General features: G+C 33.2%; 1 protein-coding gene across 1 annotated transcript; it reads right to left on the bottom strand.

Annotated features, from left to right (window-relative positions):
* Positions 1-1875: 1875 nt before the first annotated feature.
* LOC134742858 (proton-coupled folate transporter-like) lies at positions 1876-9560 on the bottom strand. Its single transcript, XM_063676044.1, has 7 exons — positions 8681-9560; positions 7085-7244; positions 6559-6660; positions 5431-5568; positions 4454-4537; positions 3474-3630; positions 1876-1978 (listed from the first exon to the last, which is right to left on the bottom strand). The coding sequence occupies exons 1-7, from the start codon at positions 9461-9463 to the stop codon at positions 1876-1878; spliced, it is 1527 nt and encodes a 508-aa protein (XP_063532114.1). The 5' UTR covers positions 9464-9560.
* Between the last annotated feature and the right edge of the window lie 3407 nt (positions 9561-12967).

The raw sequence follows: 12967 nt of genomic DNA on the forward strand, positions 1-12967 counted from the left end.
GAAAACGCCAATCAAAACTTGGCTAGATCCCCTGGTGTCAGAGTCAGCAGAGTCGAAGTAACGAAGAGTCAGTCTTTCTTATTTACATGTCTCTTTCGATCATACACAGTAGTTATTCATTATGTTCGTCACATAATTGACGCACACTGTAAGTGAGGCGTTATCAATTTATATGATAGTTAAATAATGCTGTTTACTATAAGTATTTGTGCGGCTCCTTGTTGTTTAAGCTAATACAGTTCTCGATATGGAATCACATTATTTAAACATCGTATATTATGAGGGATTTGCCACTTATTATATTTATTTTTAGGGGACAGTCGGTTACATCGTATCAGTTTTACTTCAACGTCGATATTTTGATTATGAAGCAGTTACAAATGTGTTTGAATCTGCATATAAAAATTCAGTATCTTGGCTACATTATTACTGGTTAAATTTACTTAGTTAAAATGTAATTTATCGAAGGTACTGTCATTGTCATCGGTACGATTTTTCCAACGTGTTGTTTACATCGTACCATCAAAATTAAAGTTGAATAAATAAATACCAATGAACCATTTTATTAAAATTAACCTATAAACAAATTAAAACAAAAACTGTAATAGATGTCATATATTAAAGAAAAAGTGACGAAGCCCTCCAGTGGTGAAGGTGAAATTAAAACAAACAAAAATAAATTAAACTACGAACTAAACAAACTAAACTAAAACTACCTAAAAAGTCCTATAAATAAAAAATTGGCCCCATGTTAATTGCTTATACTGTCGATGCAAACATTAGGTCTTACACACGTCTGTCGTACAAAATATCCATAAAATCGAATATTTAGTAATCAACAATATTTTTAGACAAGCAAAATAAAAAAATCTGAACGCAGTTTTGTTTCTTTTTAAAAATAAAAGAATGTTTCCTTTAAGTAAAATGAGCTAACGTAAGGTTTTAAGGCACTTTCCCTCCAGGGCCAATTATTTTTTCCATCTTGTATTGATTTACTATAATTACTATAATTCAATAGGACCTCCAAGTCTCTATATCTAAAATTTCAAACGATATGAGCAACTTAAGATATGAGAAGAAATATTGCTGTTTCAATTACCGTCAGACACAAGAATGGAATTTAATCGATTTAAAAATAGAACAATAAGACTGCTTAGCATGACGCGCTTCCATAACTATTTGCAGTCGCGCTTAACATAGGTATACAGTCACGAGCGATTAGGCATGTCATGCTTAGCTATACTTTTTGGCACTCGTTGCCGTGATTACAGTCAAACTCTTTAAATCCTGGTTTTATGACACTTAAATTAATTAAACATGCATTTCTGTGGTAGTAACGATAGTACAGTAGTGGTAACTAACTGTCGCCATCTGTTGTGAGCACCGTCAGTCGCAGGTTAAAAAGTGACGTTCGGATTCTGCGGTTCTGCAACATGCGGCTGTAGTTGACATTCGAAGGTCAACTTTATGTATATTTACACTAGGTTGTAATTACGTCTACTTCTACACTAAACTTTGTACTTACAATAGGATAATTACAGACATAGAATTAGTTTATATAGCTTCAGATACCATAGCTAAAAAAATTGTGGTTTTTCATACAAAACTTGTTTTTGCTCTAGTTCGTTTGTTTTATAAACTAATTACAGACCTACATATACCTCATGTCATTGTATGTGCAAAGTTTCATTACAATCCAACACGTATGTTTAAAAAATGACTGCAGAACTACGTTTCTATGGGAAGGTGCAATTCGGTCGAGCTTGCCGGGGACTCTTAATGAAGTACATTAGTTAGTTAGTTAGATATTTTTTAAATGTTCCATATAAATTGTAGATTAGGTTTATTTGCAATAAAAAAATTAAATTTTACTTTCTAATTTTGTATTTCTAAGCCGGGATCTACATTTGTAGTTACATTTTCTTCATTCTTATTCATCTCTTTACGAATATCCTTTTTGTGCTGAATGAAAACCCATCTGTAAAAAATAAAATAAACATCTTATTTCAAAATTAAAGTAGTTCAATAAATAAAATAAGACCCTTAAAACACTAACATAAATCGACCTGCGTGTAGTTAAATACGGAGATAATAGGCTAGATGGCAAATTTTTATTAATGGTTGATACCATTAATAAAAATTTGCGATCAGGTTTATTTTTAGAATTTTGTCTATATGGGACCCATTGCATTAAAGCAATACAAAAGTCAGAAATGATAATCAAACCCCGACAGTCGTACTTCACTCGCGAAACGCTTCTAACAAAACGATAAGTGAACGTGACGTCAAGTTCACTGAGAGCCCATTTTGAATGTATGGACAAAATAAGAAAATTGCGTTTTTGTCGGTGAAATATTGCGTTTATGTATATAGTTGCTGTACAATATTTTTTTTGGATAACATTAAGGAATCGAATAGTACCCTTACTTTTTTCCTTTTTGAAAGTTGAAAAATTACTTAAACTTTGAAACTTTCAAGTCCTGTATTTTTGTATTATTTCCATATATTATGTTTATATCTTCAATATTGTGATAAATCGCTCATTTGCTATCTATTTTACTAGATTTTGTTATTAAATTCAATACGTGTAATCATCCCTATTATACAAAAACATCGAAATATTTGTCTTCGGTTACCGCGATAGTTACTCATGAAATAAAACTATGAAAATAGTATAGTTTAATACTATAGTTTTATTTCATCGAAATATTTGTTCAAAAATCATCAGTTTATTACATTTCAATTCATTTATTTATTGCAGAACCATGGTTACATCACGGTGTTAACATGTATTAAGTGCATGCATGGTTACCCTGTCGGGACATAGTTTATATTCTAAAAACGATTGACTAAAATAAATACACAGGTAAACATAAAATAGCATTCAGTTTAAAGCTAGTAATTCATCACAATGAGCTCCATGCATGATATTTTAAAATTTTATATATATACAGGGTGTCCTTAGCCATTTGACAAAGCCGAAATGTACATATATGCATTAGGGTATTTTATATTAAGAAACGAATTTAGAATCAGTATACAAAGTATCATAATAACCGGTGTAGCGGTTACGATGAAAGTAACAAATTCCGAATTTTTACTTTGGAGCAGCATGTATGTGTTAGTTGCTCCTGAGGTAATAAATAGTATAAAATTCTTTGACCTTATCGATTATCTTTTTTATTTATGACATTAATAAGATTCAGACTTTTGACAAATGTCATCATTGCCGCACATTTTCGAACAAATTGTCAAAAACACTGCCAATGATTAATACAGTATGTTTCTTTTTGTTGTCGATCATTGGAATTAATTTTTGTTAGAATTTTTTTTTTTAATCTTTTGTTTTAATTAAAAAAAATATTAACGTTAGAGCATTCCTGAGAAGTAACCCTACGTGGTATTTCAGGGTTTGTTCAACAGCTAAGGTCGCCCTGTATATATTAACTCTGCTTTAGTTCTTTGATACTTACACAAAAATTATAATTGGAGGTACAGTGAAACCAGCACTGACGTAATAGATGATCCCAGGGTTCACTGAAAGGGTCTCTCGATAGAGCCAGGAGTATGCAGGTCCAAACACCATGTTCGCCAGTATCTCTGTCAGGTTGAATACTGATGTCATTTTACCTGTAATTTTATGATACAATAACTATCTAGTTAAAGCAGCAAAAATATATATTCATAATTGGACGTAGTTTAGGGAAAAATATCCAACATACAAAAGTATGTAAATAAAATTTGTTTTTTTTTTTTCATTGTCTTTTAAACTTTCTGTCAATAAGAAAATGCCAAAATTTTGAGGATGGATCCTTTTCGCTAAAATTTGTTTGATTAGAAAAAGCAAGCTGTTCTTAGATTCCAGCAAGAAACAAATTCATTTTCATAATACGAGTATAAGTATTACCCGTATTTTATGAAATGATACAAAGCTTATATTTTAATAGAGTTACAGGTTGATTTAGGCAAAATTTTATAAATTTGAAAGGTTACGTTAGAAAGTATTAAAAAAAAATATGATTATTTTTTAACCAATGGTTTACGTTCGCACATTATTATTTTTCATTTAATTTTTTTTTGTATTTGCCAGCCATCGGGCATCAGACGGCACAGATCTCGGTTTTTTTTTGTAGACATTTAATTTTTAGATAGGTTTAGTTTAGTTTTGTTTAGTTCATAGTTTTTTTTAATTAGCAACACCAGAGAATGCAAGTTTTGTCTATCTATACATTATTAATGAAAGCAAGATTTTAGTATGAAGCAATTTCAGGGTAATAAAAAATATGCATTTTTACAAAAATGTATGGATTAACAAAAAATAAAATTTTAAGTAGACATAAAACCTAGAGGAACTCAGCAGTAAAATTATGATGCAAATATGTTTTGAGTATCAGTACGTCTCGTCTTACACACGGTTGTAAATTTACGAACATCAGAAAAATTAACTAGTTACCTAATTCATCGCTAGTGACTAGTTTAGATGAGATGGATCTCATTGCTGTGAACGATGTTGCGTTGAATGTCTCCAGGAGCACCGCTGTAAATTATTATTATTATTAATTCTTTATTTCAGATAAATTTTATCCATAGAATTGTTAGTTTGGCTTATGACTACGTTAGTTACTTAACTACTACTACATTATTTAACTATTTACAATTAGTTTAATCCAAAATTTCAGGAAGGTACATGTAGAATCCACCCTGTCTGCTATGACCTTGAGTATACTGTTGTGACTGCCCCGAACCCGATACAACAGAGACGTTATTCGCTTACGCCGGATAGCATAGAAGTCGTCAGTTCGTTCCGCGGCGAAAATAAAGATAAATTATTACTCAATAATGCCAACAGCGTGTCGGTACATACATACCTAATTAGTACATACTAAATTCATACATAGTCACAGTCGTGAAAAAACAGTAATTAGATTAGTTTTCAAACGTTTGACTTGGATTTTTATAAATAATCATACCATTTTGGCGTTGCTGTCCAGTGCGGCAACGCCGCCAGCCTTCTGGGCACCGGACGGCACATTTCTCGGGTATTTTTTTTATTTGTAGACATTTACTTTTTAGGTAGCTTTAGTATAGTTTTGTTGAGTTCATAGTTTTTAGGGTTCCGTACCCAGAGGGTAAAAATGGGACCCTATTACTAAGACTCCGCTGTCCGTCTGTCCGTCTCTGTCTGTCTGTCTGTCCGTCTGTCTGTCGCCAGGCTGTATCTCATGAACCGTGATAGCTAGACAGTTGAAATTTTCACAAATTATGTATTTCTGTTGCCGCTATAACAACAAATACTAAAAAGTACGGAATCCTCGGTGCGCGAGTCCGACTCTCACTTGGCCGGTTTATTTATTAGCAATACCAAAGAACATGTAAGTTTTGTGTAATACTAAGGCAGTACTTATCACATATGCAACATATTATACATACCAATATACATATCTAATGAGGTAGTGGCGCGAGCAACGGCTATGCCGCCCACAAATTTGCTGCAAGTCGAGATGATGCCTAGCACTGAATCGTCCCACTTTAAGTAGCGACTGAATAGGCTTATTGAGATCAACGCACCTGCAACATAGTACTTAAGAGTCTCAAGTCTTAAGAGGCAAGCTCGGCCGAATTGCACCTTCCCATACAAACGTAGTTCTGCTCTCATTTTAAAACTACGTGTTGGATTGTAATTAAGTTTTGCACATATAATGACATGAGGTATATCTAGGTCTGTAATTAGTTTATATAGCTCCAGTTTATAAAACAAATGAAATAGAGCCAAAAAACGTTTTGTATGAAAAACATTTTTTTTAACTATGGTATCTGAAGCTATATAAACTAATTACAGACATATATATACATTATCCTATTGTAAGTACAAAGTTTCAGAGCAATCTAGCTAGTCGTTTTAAAATGAGAGCGGAACTAAGTACGTTTGTAATTTGTATGAAGAACCGAGCTTGCCGGGGACCCTTAATAAAAATCTTACCAATAAATATCATAAATGAAGAAATGATTTTTCAGGCCGCACCAATCTACAAGGTTTTTACCAAAAAATGCAAATATCCAGTTAATCCAGCTTTGATGATTCATTTGAAGACGTCACATTCCCCGAAAGTCCAAATTAATTTGTATCTTAAATCAGATCACTAAGGTTGAAATTTTATTGGCGCGTACGTGGTTGATAAATCGTACTATGCCTGGAAAAGGGTTAACGGAGGTGCAGGAAAAAACGAAGACAGTTCATTTGACTTTTTTGGCTTTCAAAGCGCCATCATTCTCAGGTTGTATTACTACAACTTCGAAATTAAAAATATTTGGGGAAAGGATAAAAATTTAAGGTGCAGTTTTAAAGGACAAATCTACACGAAATGTGTCCACAAAATTGACAAATCTTGAAATAATGGTGCAAAAAATTTTAGACTCAAATAATGGCTTTTTTCAGTATTTAGACTTTTAAGTATTTTCCATTTTGATTTAAACATAGGTACTTAATTAATTTAAATTAAAGGAAATGTGAAAAAATTCAACGCTTCGGATAAGATAATTAATGTATCAAAAACTTACCTAGAGCATGCACCACGATGTAGAATGTGTTATAGAAACTGTACTTCAGCGCGTCCCAATTAAACCGATATCTTGTGAACAAATAACGTACTGAGTATTCCCCTGAAAATATACGGAATTAATTTTATGAATTATCAACCGGGCAAATGTGACATTTAGATACCTTACAGTTACAGACTAACATATTAGTACATAACATGTAGGTATATGATTTGATATTTGATTATATTATTGTGATAAATTTAATAAATCTTAGAAATATGTTTGATGTTTCAATTCGCAAAAAAAAGTACATACAATAAATCTTAAAAAATGAAAAATAATTTTAGCGACAACAGTTTTCTGTTGAGTCATCTACTCCGGCAGAGTAAATACCACGGAATAGCCGAAATGTCTAAGCTTCTGTTCAAATGTTTACATTGACAAAACCTATTTATAAATCCGTATGCATTTCACAACGAAATATGTATGAAATGTATTTTGCAAAATACCACCCCATATTAAGCAACAAAATAAAGTATCATACCATACCACGGTCCGTGTATAAGAACGATGCAAGTCAGTATTAAAATGGACTTAGTCTGCCTGTGATTAGGTCCCTTTTTGAATGCCACAGCCAACGTATCTTTCACGTGTTTCGTGTCGAAAAAGGATTTGAGGGAGCCCCATACGTCGGCTGACTTATTCTGTAATTGTATCTTAGATTAATTGTGGTTGTGCTAAAGGGAAGCCACGTAAAAATCCTTCGAGGAAAATGGGCTTTATGAGATTGTACGTGAAAGTGTTTTCCTTGAAAAAGCGAATAGCTAGATTTAGGTTCAACTGTTATTGACAGCTGAGCATATCGGGCCTTTTCAAAGAGTAATTACTTAATATCAAACGTATCAAACAGTTATGGATATTATCTGGCAGCTGTCACCAGTGTCATTTTTGGTTGTAGAAATTTCACTGTTGGCAGATCAATCATATAGACCACCAAACGAAGGAAAGTCTGGGGAAATAATTCGTGTGTAAGCGTATTTTGGCATAGTTGTAGATAAAGGTGCCTGACTCAACTTACTATAAGTACTGGGACGGGGGCGTGAAGCTTACGGGTAGAGGGGGGGGGGGGGGGGGTGTAAAGGTCCCTTTTTTTTAAACGGTAAACGGTGGCCCATAGCAGAAATACAAATAAACATAAAAATAGACATAAAATTTTCTACAAAAAACATTATTGATACTTTTCTCTAGGCTTAATATATTTAAAGCGATATTAAAGGAATAAAGTTAATTACAATCAATTCACATGTCACTTTTTTAGGGTTCCGTACCCAAAGGGTAAAAACGGGACCCTATTACTAAGACTCCGCTGTCCGTCTGTCCGTCTGTCTGTCACCAGGCTGTATCTCATAAACCGTGATAGCTAGACAGTTGAAATTTTCACAGATGATATATTTAAAAAAAATAACGTGCCTATAAAACCATAACCGTATAAGACCTTTTATAAAAAATATATCTAAGATAATTTGTTTAAACATTAAAAGTCCCCGATTAGTTCGGCCGAATTTCACCATTCCATACAAACGGAGTTTCGTTCTCATTTTAAAACTACGTGTTGGATTGTAATGAAACTTTGCACATACAATGACATGAGGTAGGTAGGTCTGTAATTGGTTTATATAGCTCCAGTTTTTAAAACAAACAAGTTTTGTATGAAAAACTTAAATTCGCTGATTTTTTTTAACTATGGTATCTGAAGCTACATATTAAACTAATTACAGACATAGTTACCTTATCGGGTCAGCCGCATTCGAGGGAAGCCAGTGCTGTCAAACTGGTTTAACTTGGCAGATATTCTGAATCATCAATTTATTAAAATACATTAACTTCAACACAATGTCTTCGGACTATATACTATTGTAAGTACAAAGTTTCATAGCAAACTATTAGCTACTCGTTTTAAAATGAGATCGTAAGTACGTTTGTATGGAGAACCGAGCTTGCCGGGGACCCTTAAGCCGATTTGGATTGTATTATAAATTCAATATACGCGATATAATCCGTTTTCAGTTTTATTTCATGAGTAACTATCGCCGTAACCGAAGACAATATTCCGATTTGGATTATCATAAAATTTATTTACCTCAATTTCCTTTTCAGAGACCGGTCGTTCAGGGTCTTGGATAAAGATGAAGCCGTAGCATATACTGAATAAAAACAGTAAACCGCTTACTGTAAAGACACCATAATAACCAATATTATGCAGCAGAATTCCACTTAAAGCGGATGCTATTGGTCCTCCCGCGGTTGTACATAGATTTGTCACCCCAATCCTGAAAGTCCTCGTCTCAACACTTGATATATCACTTATGTAACTAAATATACCCATGTAAGATGTGATCCATCCTCCTGTTATCGCTGGAAAAATTGCTTCTAGAAACATTGTTAACTGTACTGGTATTTCATAAAAGAAATACACACTCAAAATATTACTTAGGCACATGAGAAGATCTCCAATGACTGGCAATAGGATGCATATTTTTCTTTTTCTCGTCCTGTCACTCCATGCGCCTAAGAATAGTATTAGAAAGCTTGGTATAGCTGTCACGATCAAGTTCTTCCAAACTTCCATTGACGCCACAAGTTCTTGTACGGCCAATTCTTCTTTTAGATACTTGTTGCTTTCTCTAGCCAGCAAGGAGTCGCACACAGCATCGCCGTACCCCAAGTTAACCCGACAGGCTTTATCTAAATTAAGATTTTGCGTTGCCAGTCGGGCTAGTACTCCAGGAATTACAAAACAAGCTACAACAGGTTCCACAGTAATATTGTCTTTTACATATTTTATTTTCTCTTTCAAAGTTTTCCTTTCTTTCTGATTTGCTTTGTAGTTTGCTTTCAACGGTGCTTCTTCGGGAGAATCCATAGTTTTAAGAGTAGGTTTAAAATATACAATTTTGTTCTAAAACTGGTGGAAATTTTCAAGATACGTGCAACGCGATCAAATATTGGTACGCGTTGTACGATAAGTTATAACTCTCTGTATCATTCTAGAGCGTCTTATTTTACTAAACAGAGTAATACTGTTTATCACGAATAGAGGGTGTTTTATTAGTGATAAGAAAAGCATATAATTGCATTAATGTCTAGTTTATTGTTTAATCATTTATTTATTTTAAATTTGAAATACTTCAACTGCATATATACATAGGTTACGAGTTAATAGGTATAAAAAAGTAAGTAGATTCCTAAAGGCCTCTTTGTGAAATGGTAAACGCAAAGTGGTAATAACCTTACAATGTTGTATATTTAATACAGTTTTTATATTTAAATTAAATTTGAACGGGAATAAGATTTGCTGCACAAAAGGCTTGCCCAATGCCGCGGGCTGTCTGGTAATAGGTTTGAAATTCTCGTTGAAATTATAAAATGCACTGCATAATATTTTTAATTACATTTCAGAACCAACACACATATATATATATTATATATTGCGTCCGCATAAAGCATAAAATCAACACATTCACTCTCATGTGTTAATTCTAAATCATGACTTGATATAGTATTTTTGAAACTCGATGGGTACGCAGACAGGTGGTATTTAAATGTACAATTTTGCGAGTTTTTAGGTTATAAATGACACCTGTTACCCTACCCATCGAGTTTGAAAAATCCTATAGTATCAATCACGTGTGGATAGTTAAAGTCGAATTTTGACACATGTGTATTAGTTGAAGGTATGGGTTTAGGTACTAGGATTAAAAACATTTTTACCCAAACCATATATATTGCTTGGGGTTCCCCCTACTCAAATAACTGAATTATAGTTGGTCGAACCAAATTGTCAGTAAATAAGAACAAAAAAAACTATACTCAACCTTTTTTTTGGGTGCTAGTACTAGTGTAAGATAAAGATAGTATGATTCTCTGTCTATGTTTGAAATGAGACAGTCCTTAAGGCAATTTTAGAATCGACCATAGTTTTTAAGCATACAGGATGCCCTCAAATATACTTTTCCATTTTTATATGCTAATATTATGTTTATAAAAGGTAATTACTAAGTTACCTGTACCTAAATGAAGGATTATGATGTAAAAATATTTTTTAAAGTTACTGAGTCGATTGTTGCTATTGCCGACCCATAATAATGGCTGTGAAGTTACCGATCGTAATAAGAAAAGGTATGTGCCCAGCAGTGAGACGTATATACCTATGCTGGTGTGGTGACAGTAAAGTTTCCATAGTAGATTAATTAGAAAATTTCTACTATTTTTATAGGGAGATTAAAATTTTCTATTTCCAATATGAATGAAAATTTTCCAGAATTTTCTAGGAACTTTCACGCTTTGCTTAGTTTGGAGCGATTGATCTGGGTCAGTTTGAGTGTGTGTATTTATAATAATAGGTACCTCTCACGTCACAAAAGTAAGTTTGAAATGAGATTACCTATATATCTACGATCGGTAATAGCTTCTTATGGTTACTATTACCGATTTCTATGAGTCGGTGATAAAATATGTAAGTACAAACATAAAATGCATTACCGACTCATATCATTCGACTCATATTATTTTTATATAATTGACCTTGTAACTACAAACCAGTTTGTAATTATGTATCATAAAAAAATATAAGCATATGTTCGCAGTTTCAAGTAATAAAAAGTTTCACATGAATGTTGTACTACACAACATCGGTGCTCCAAAAATATCATATTTGTGGGTAATTTTACAACGCTAAAATAAGAAAACTAGATAATAATGTGTATGTCGGTAATAGATATTTTAAAAGACTAATTGTTTGAGTTTAAACGGGTCCATAAAAATACTTGTGTTGATATGTTATAATAATATTAAAATAGTGAAAAACTAAACATTACGTTGTGGCCGTTACCGACTTACGGATCGTTGTTGCTGCTGCAACCAAAAGTGGTGAAGCTATCACCGTCCTATTTTAATTTAAAGTTTTATGGTTTCAAAAGTCTTTTTTTAGATAAATTGTAATGTAAAAACAAGAATTTACAATTGAATGAATACATTTAGCAATAAAAAGTAAAGTACAGTGGTCTCATTTTTAACTTTATATAATTTTTGTTTTTCCTATGTACCACAACAATGTTTAAATGTAAAATGTATCCACGAATGCAGTGTCGATACAAACCCGATAGGGTTTCACTGCCCTTTTCTGTCTGATGTAATGTAAGATTTTAATATAGAATAAATAAATAAAAAAGTCAATTATTTTCATATCAAATAAAAGAGCTCACTGTGAGAAACTCAAATATATTTTTTTATAATTTTAGAATAAACAGTTTAGAAGTTATACAAGAAAATATACAAAAAATGACCATTACCCCCCCCTTTACATAAACACAGAAACAACATAAAAAAACTCAAAAAGCGCGTTTTCCCAGAGATAAGACCTAGCTAGCTAGCGATTTTTTGCCCCCGAAAACTCCTATATAGCAAATTTCATCGAAATCGTTAGAGTCGTTTCCGCTGCGTTTCCGAGATCCCCGAAACATATACTTGTATGTATGTATGTAAACACTTTATTGTACATAAGACAGATTACAAACACAATAAAAGAACATAAATATATACAATGTACAAAGGCGGACTTATCCCTATAAGGGATCTCTTCCAGTCAACCTTTGAGCAATTGAGAATGAAACAATAAACAGATCAAGATAGACAAACGAACACTATGAACAGAAAGTAAATTATGGTTCAATTATTACAAACGTAAATAATTAAAACCTGTAATCTAGAATATAAAATAAACATATATATATACATATATATACAATATATATCCATATAAACACAAATATATACCCATAAATATATATATATATATATATATATATATATATATTATCACAACTAAATAAATAATCTTAGTACTCAACTAAGTACAACACAAGTCATTAGAAAGCCACAACTTATGTAATTTTCCCTTGAGTGATGCTACCGACTGGGACTGTCTAAGGGATAATGGCAACTTGTTCCACAACTGTACAGCGCGCACTGTGAAAGACTTCGCATATGACCGGGTCTTATTACACGGCACAGCGAGAGTCAGGTTTGCACTCGATCTCAAGCGATGACCACTACCATCTGCCAGATAAGTAAATCTCTCAGAGAGATATGGAGGGTAGGTCGGATGGAATAGGACGTTGAACAGTAAGGACAAGACATGCACATCCCTGCGCCGACGGATCCGAAGCCAACCGAGCTGAGAACGGAAGTCGGAGATGTGGTCATATTTCCGCAAACCAAAAATGTAACGGATACACACATTTTGGAGACGCTCCAGCTTGTCAAGTAGTTCCTCTTTGAGGTCCACGAACGCAATGTCACCATAGTCCAGAAGTGGCATCAAGAGGGATCGCGCTATAGTCAGCTTGGTGTGAACAGGGAGGAAGTT

This window comes from Cydia strobilella, chromosome 7, assembly GCF_947568885.1.
Source record: "Cydia strobilella chromosome 7, ilCydStro3.1, whole genome shotgun sequence".
NCBI lineage: Eukaryota > Metazoa > Arthropoda > Insecta > Lepidoptera > Tortricidae > Cydia > Cydia strobilella.

What these genes read in the sequence shown, in the direction of transcription:
- LOC134742858 (XM_063676044.1), bottom strand. Translation starts at nt 9,463, where the DNA reads ATGGATTCTCCCGAAGAAGCACCGTTGAAAGCAAACTACAAAGCAAAT. An exon ending in TCTCTGAAAAGGAAATTGAG is followed by an intron (nt 7,245 to 8,680) that starts GTAAATAAATTT and finishes ATACAATTACAG; the next exon opens with AATAAGTCAGCCGACGTATG. An exon ending in CATCGTGGTGCATGCTCTAG is followed by an intron (nt 5,569 to 6,558) that starts GTAAGTTTTTGA and finishes ACTATGTTGCAG; the next exon opens with GTGCGTTGATCTCAATAAGC.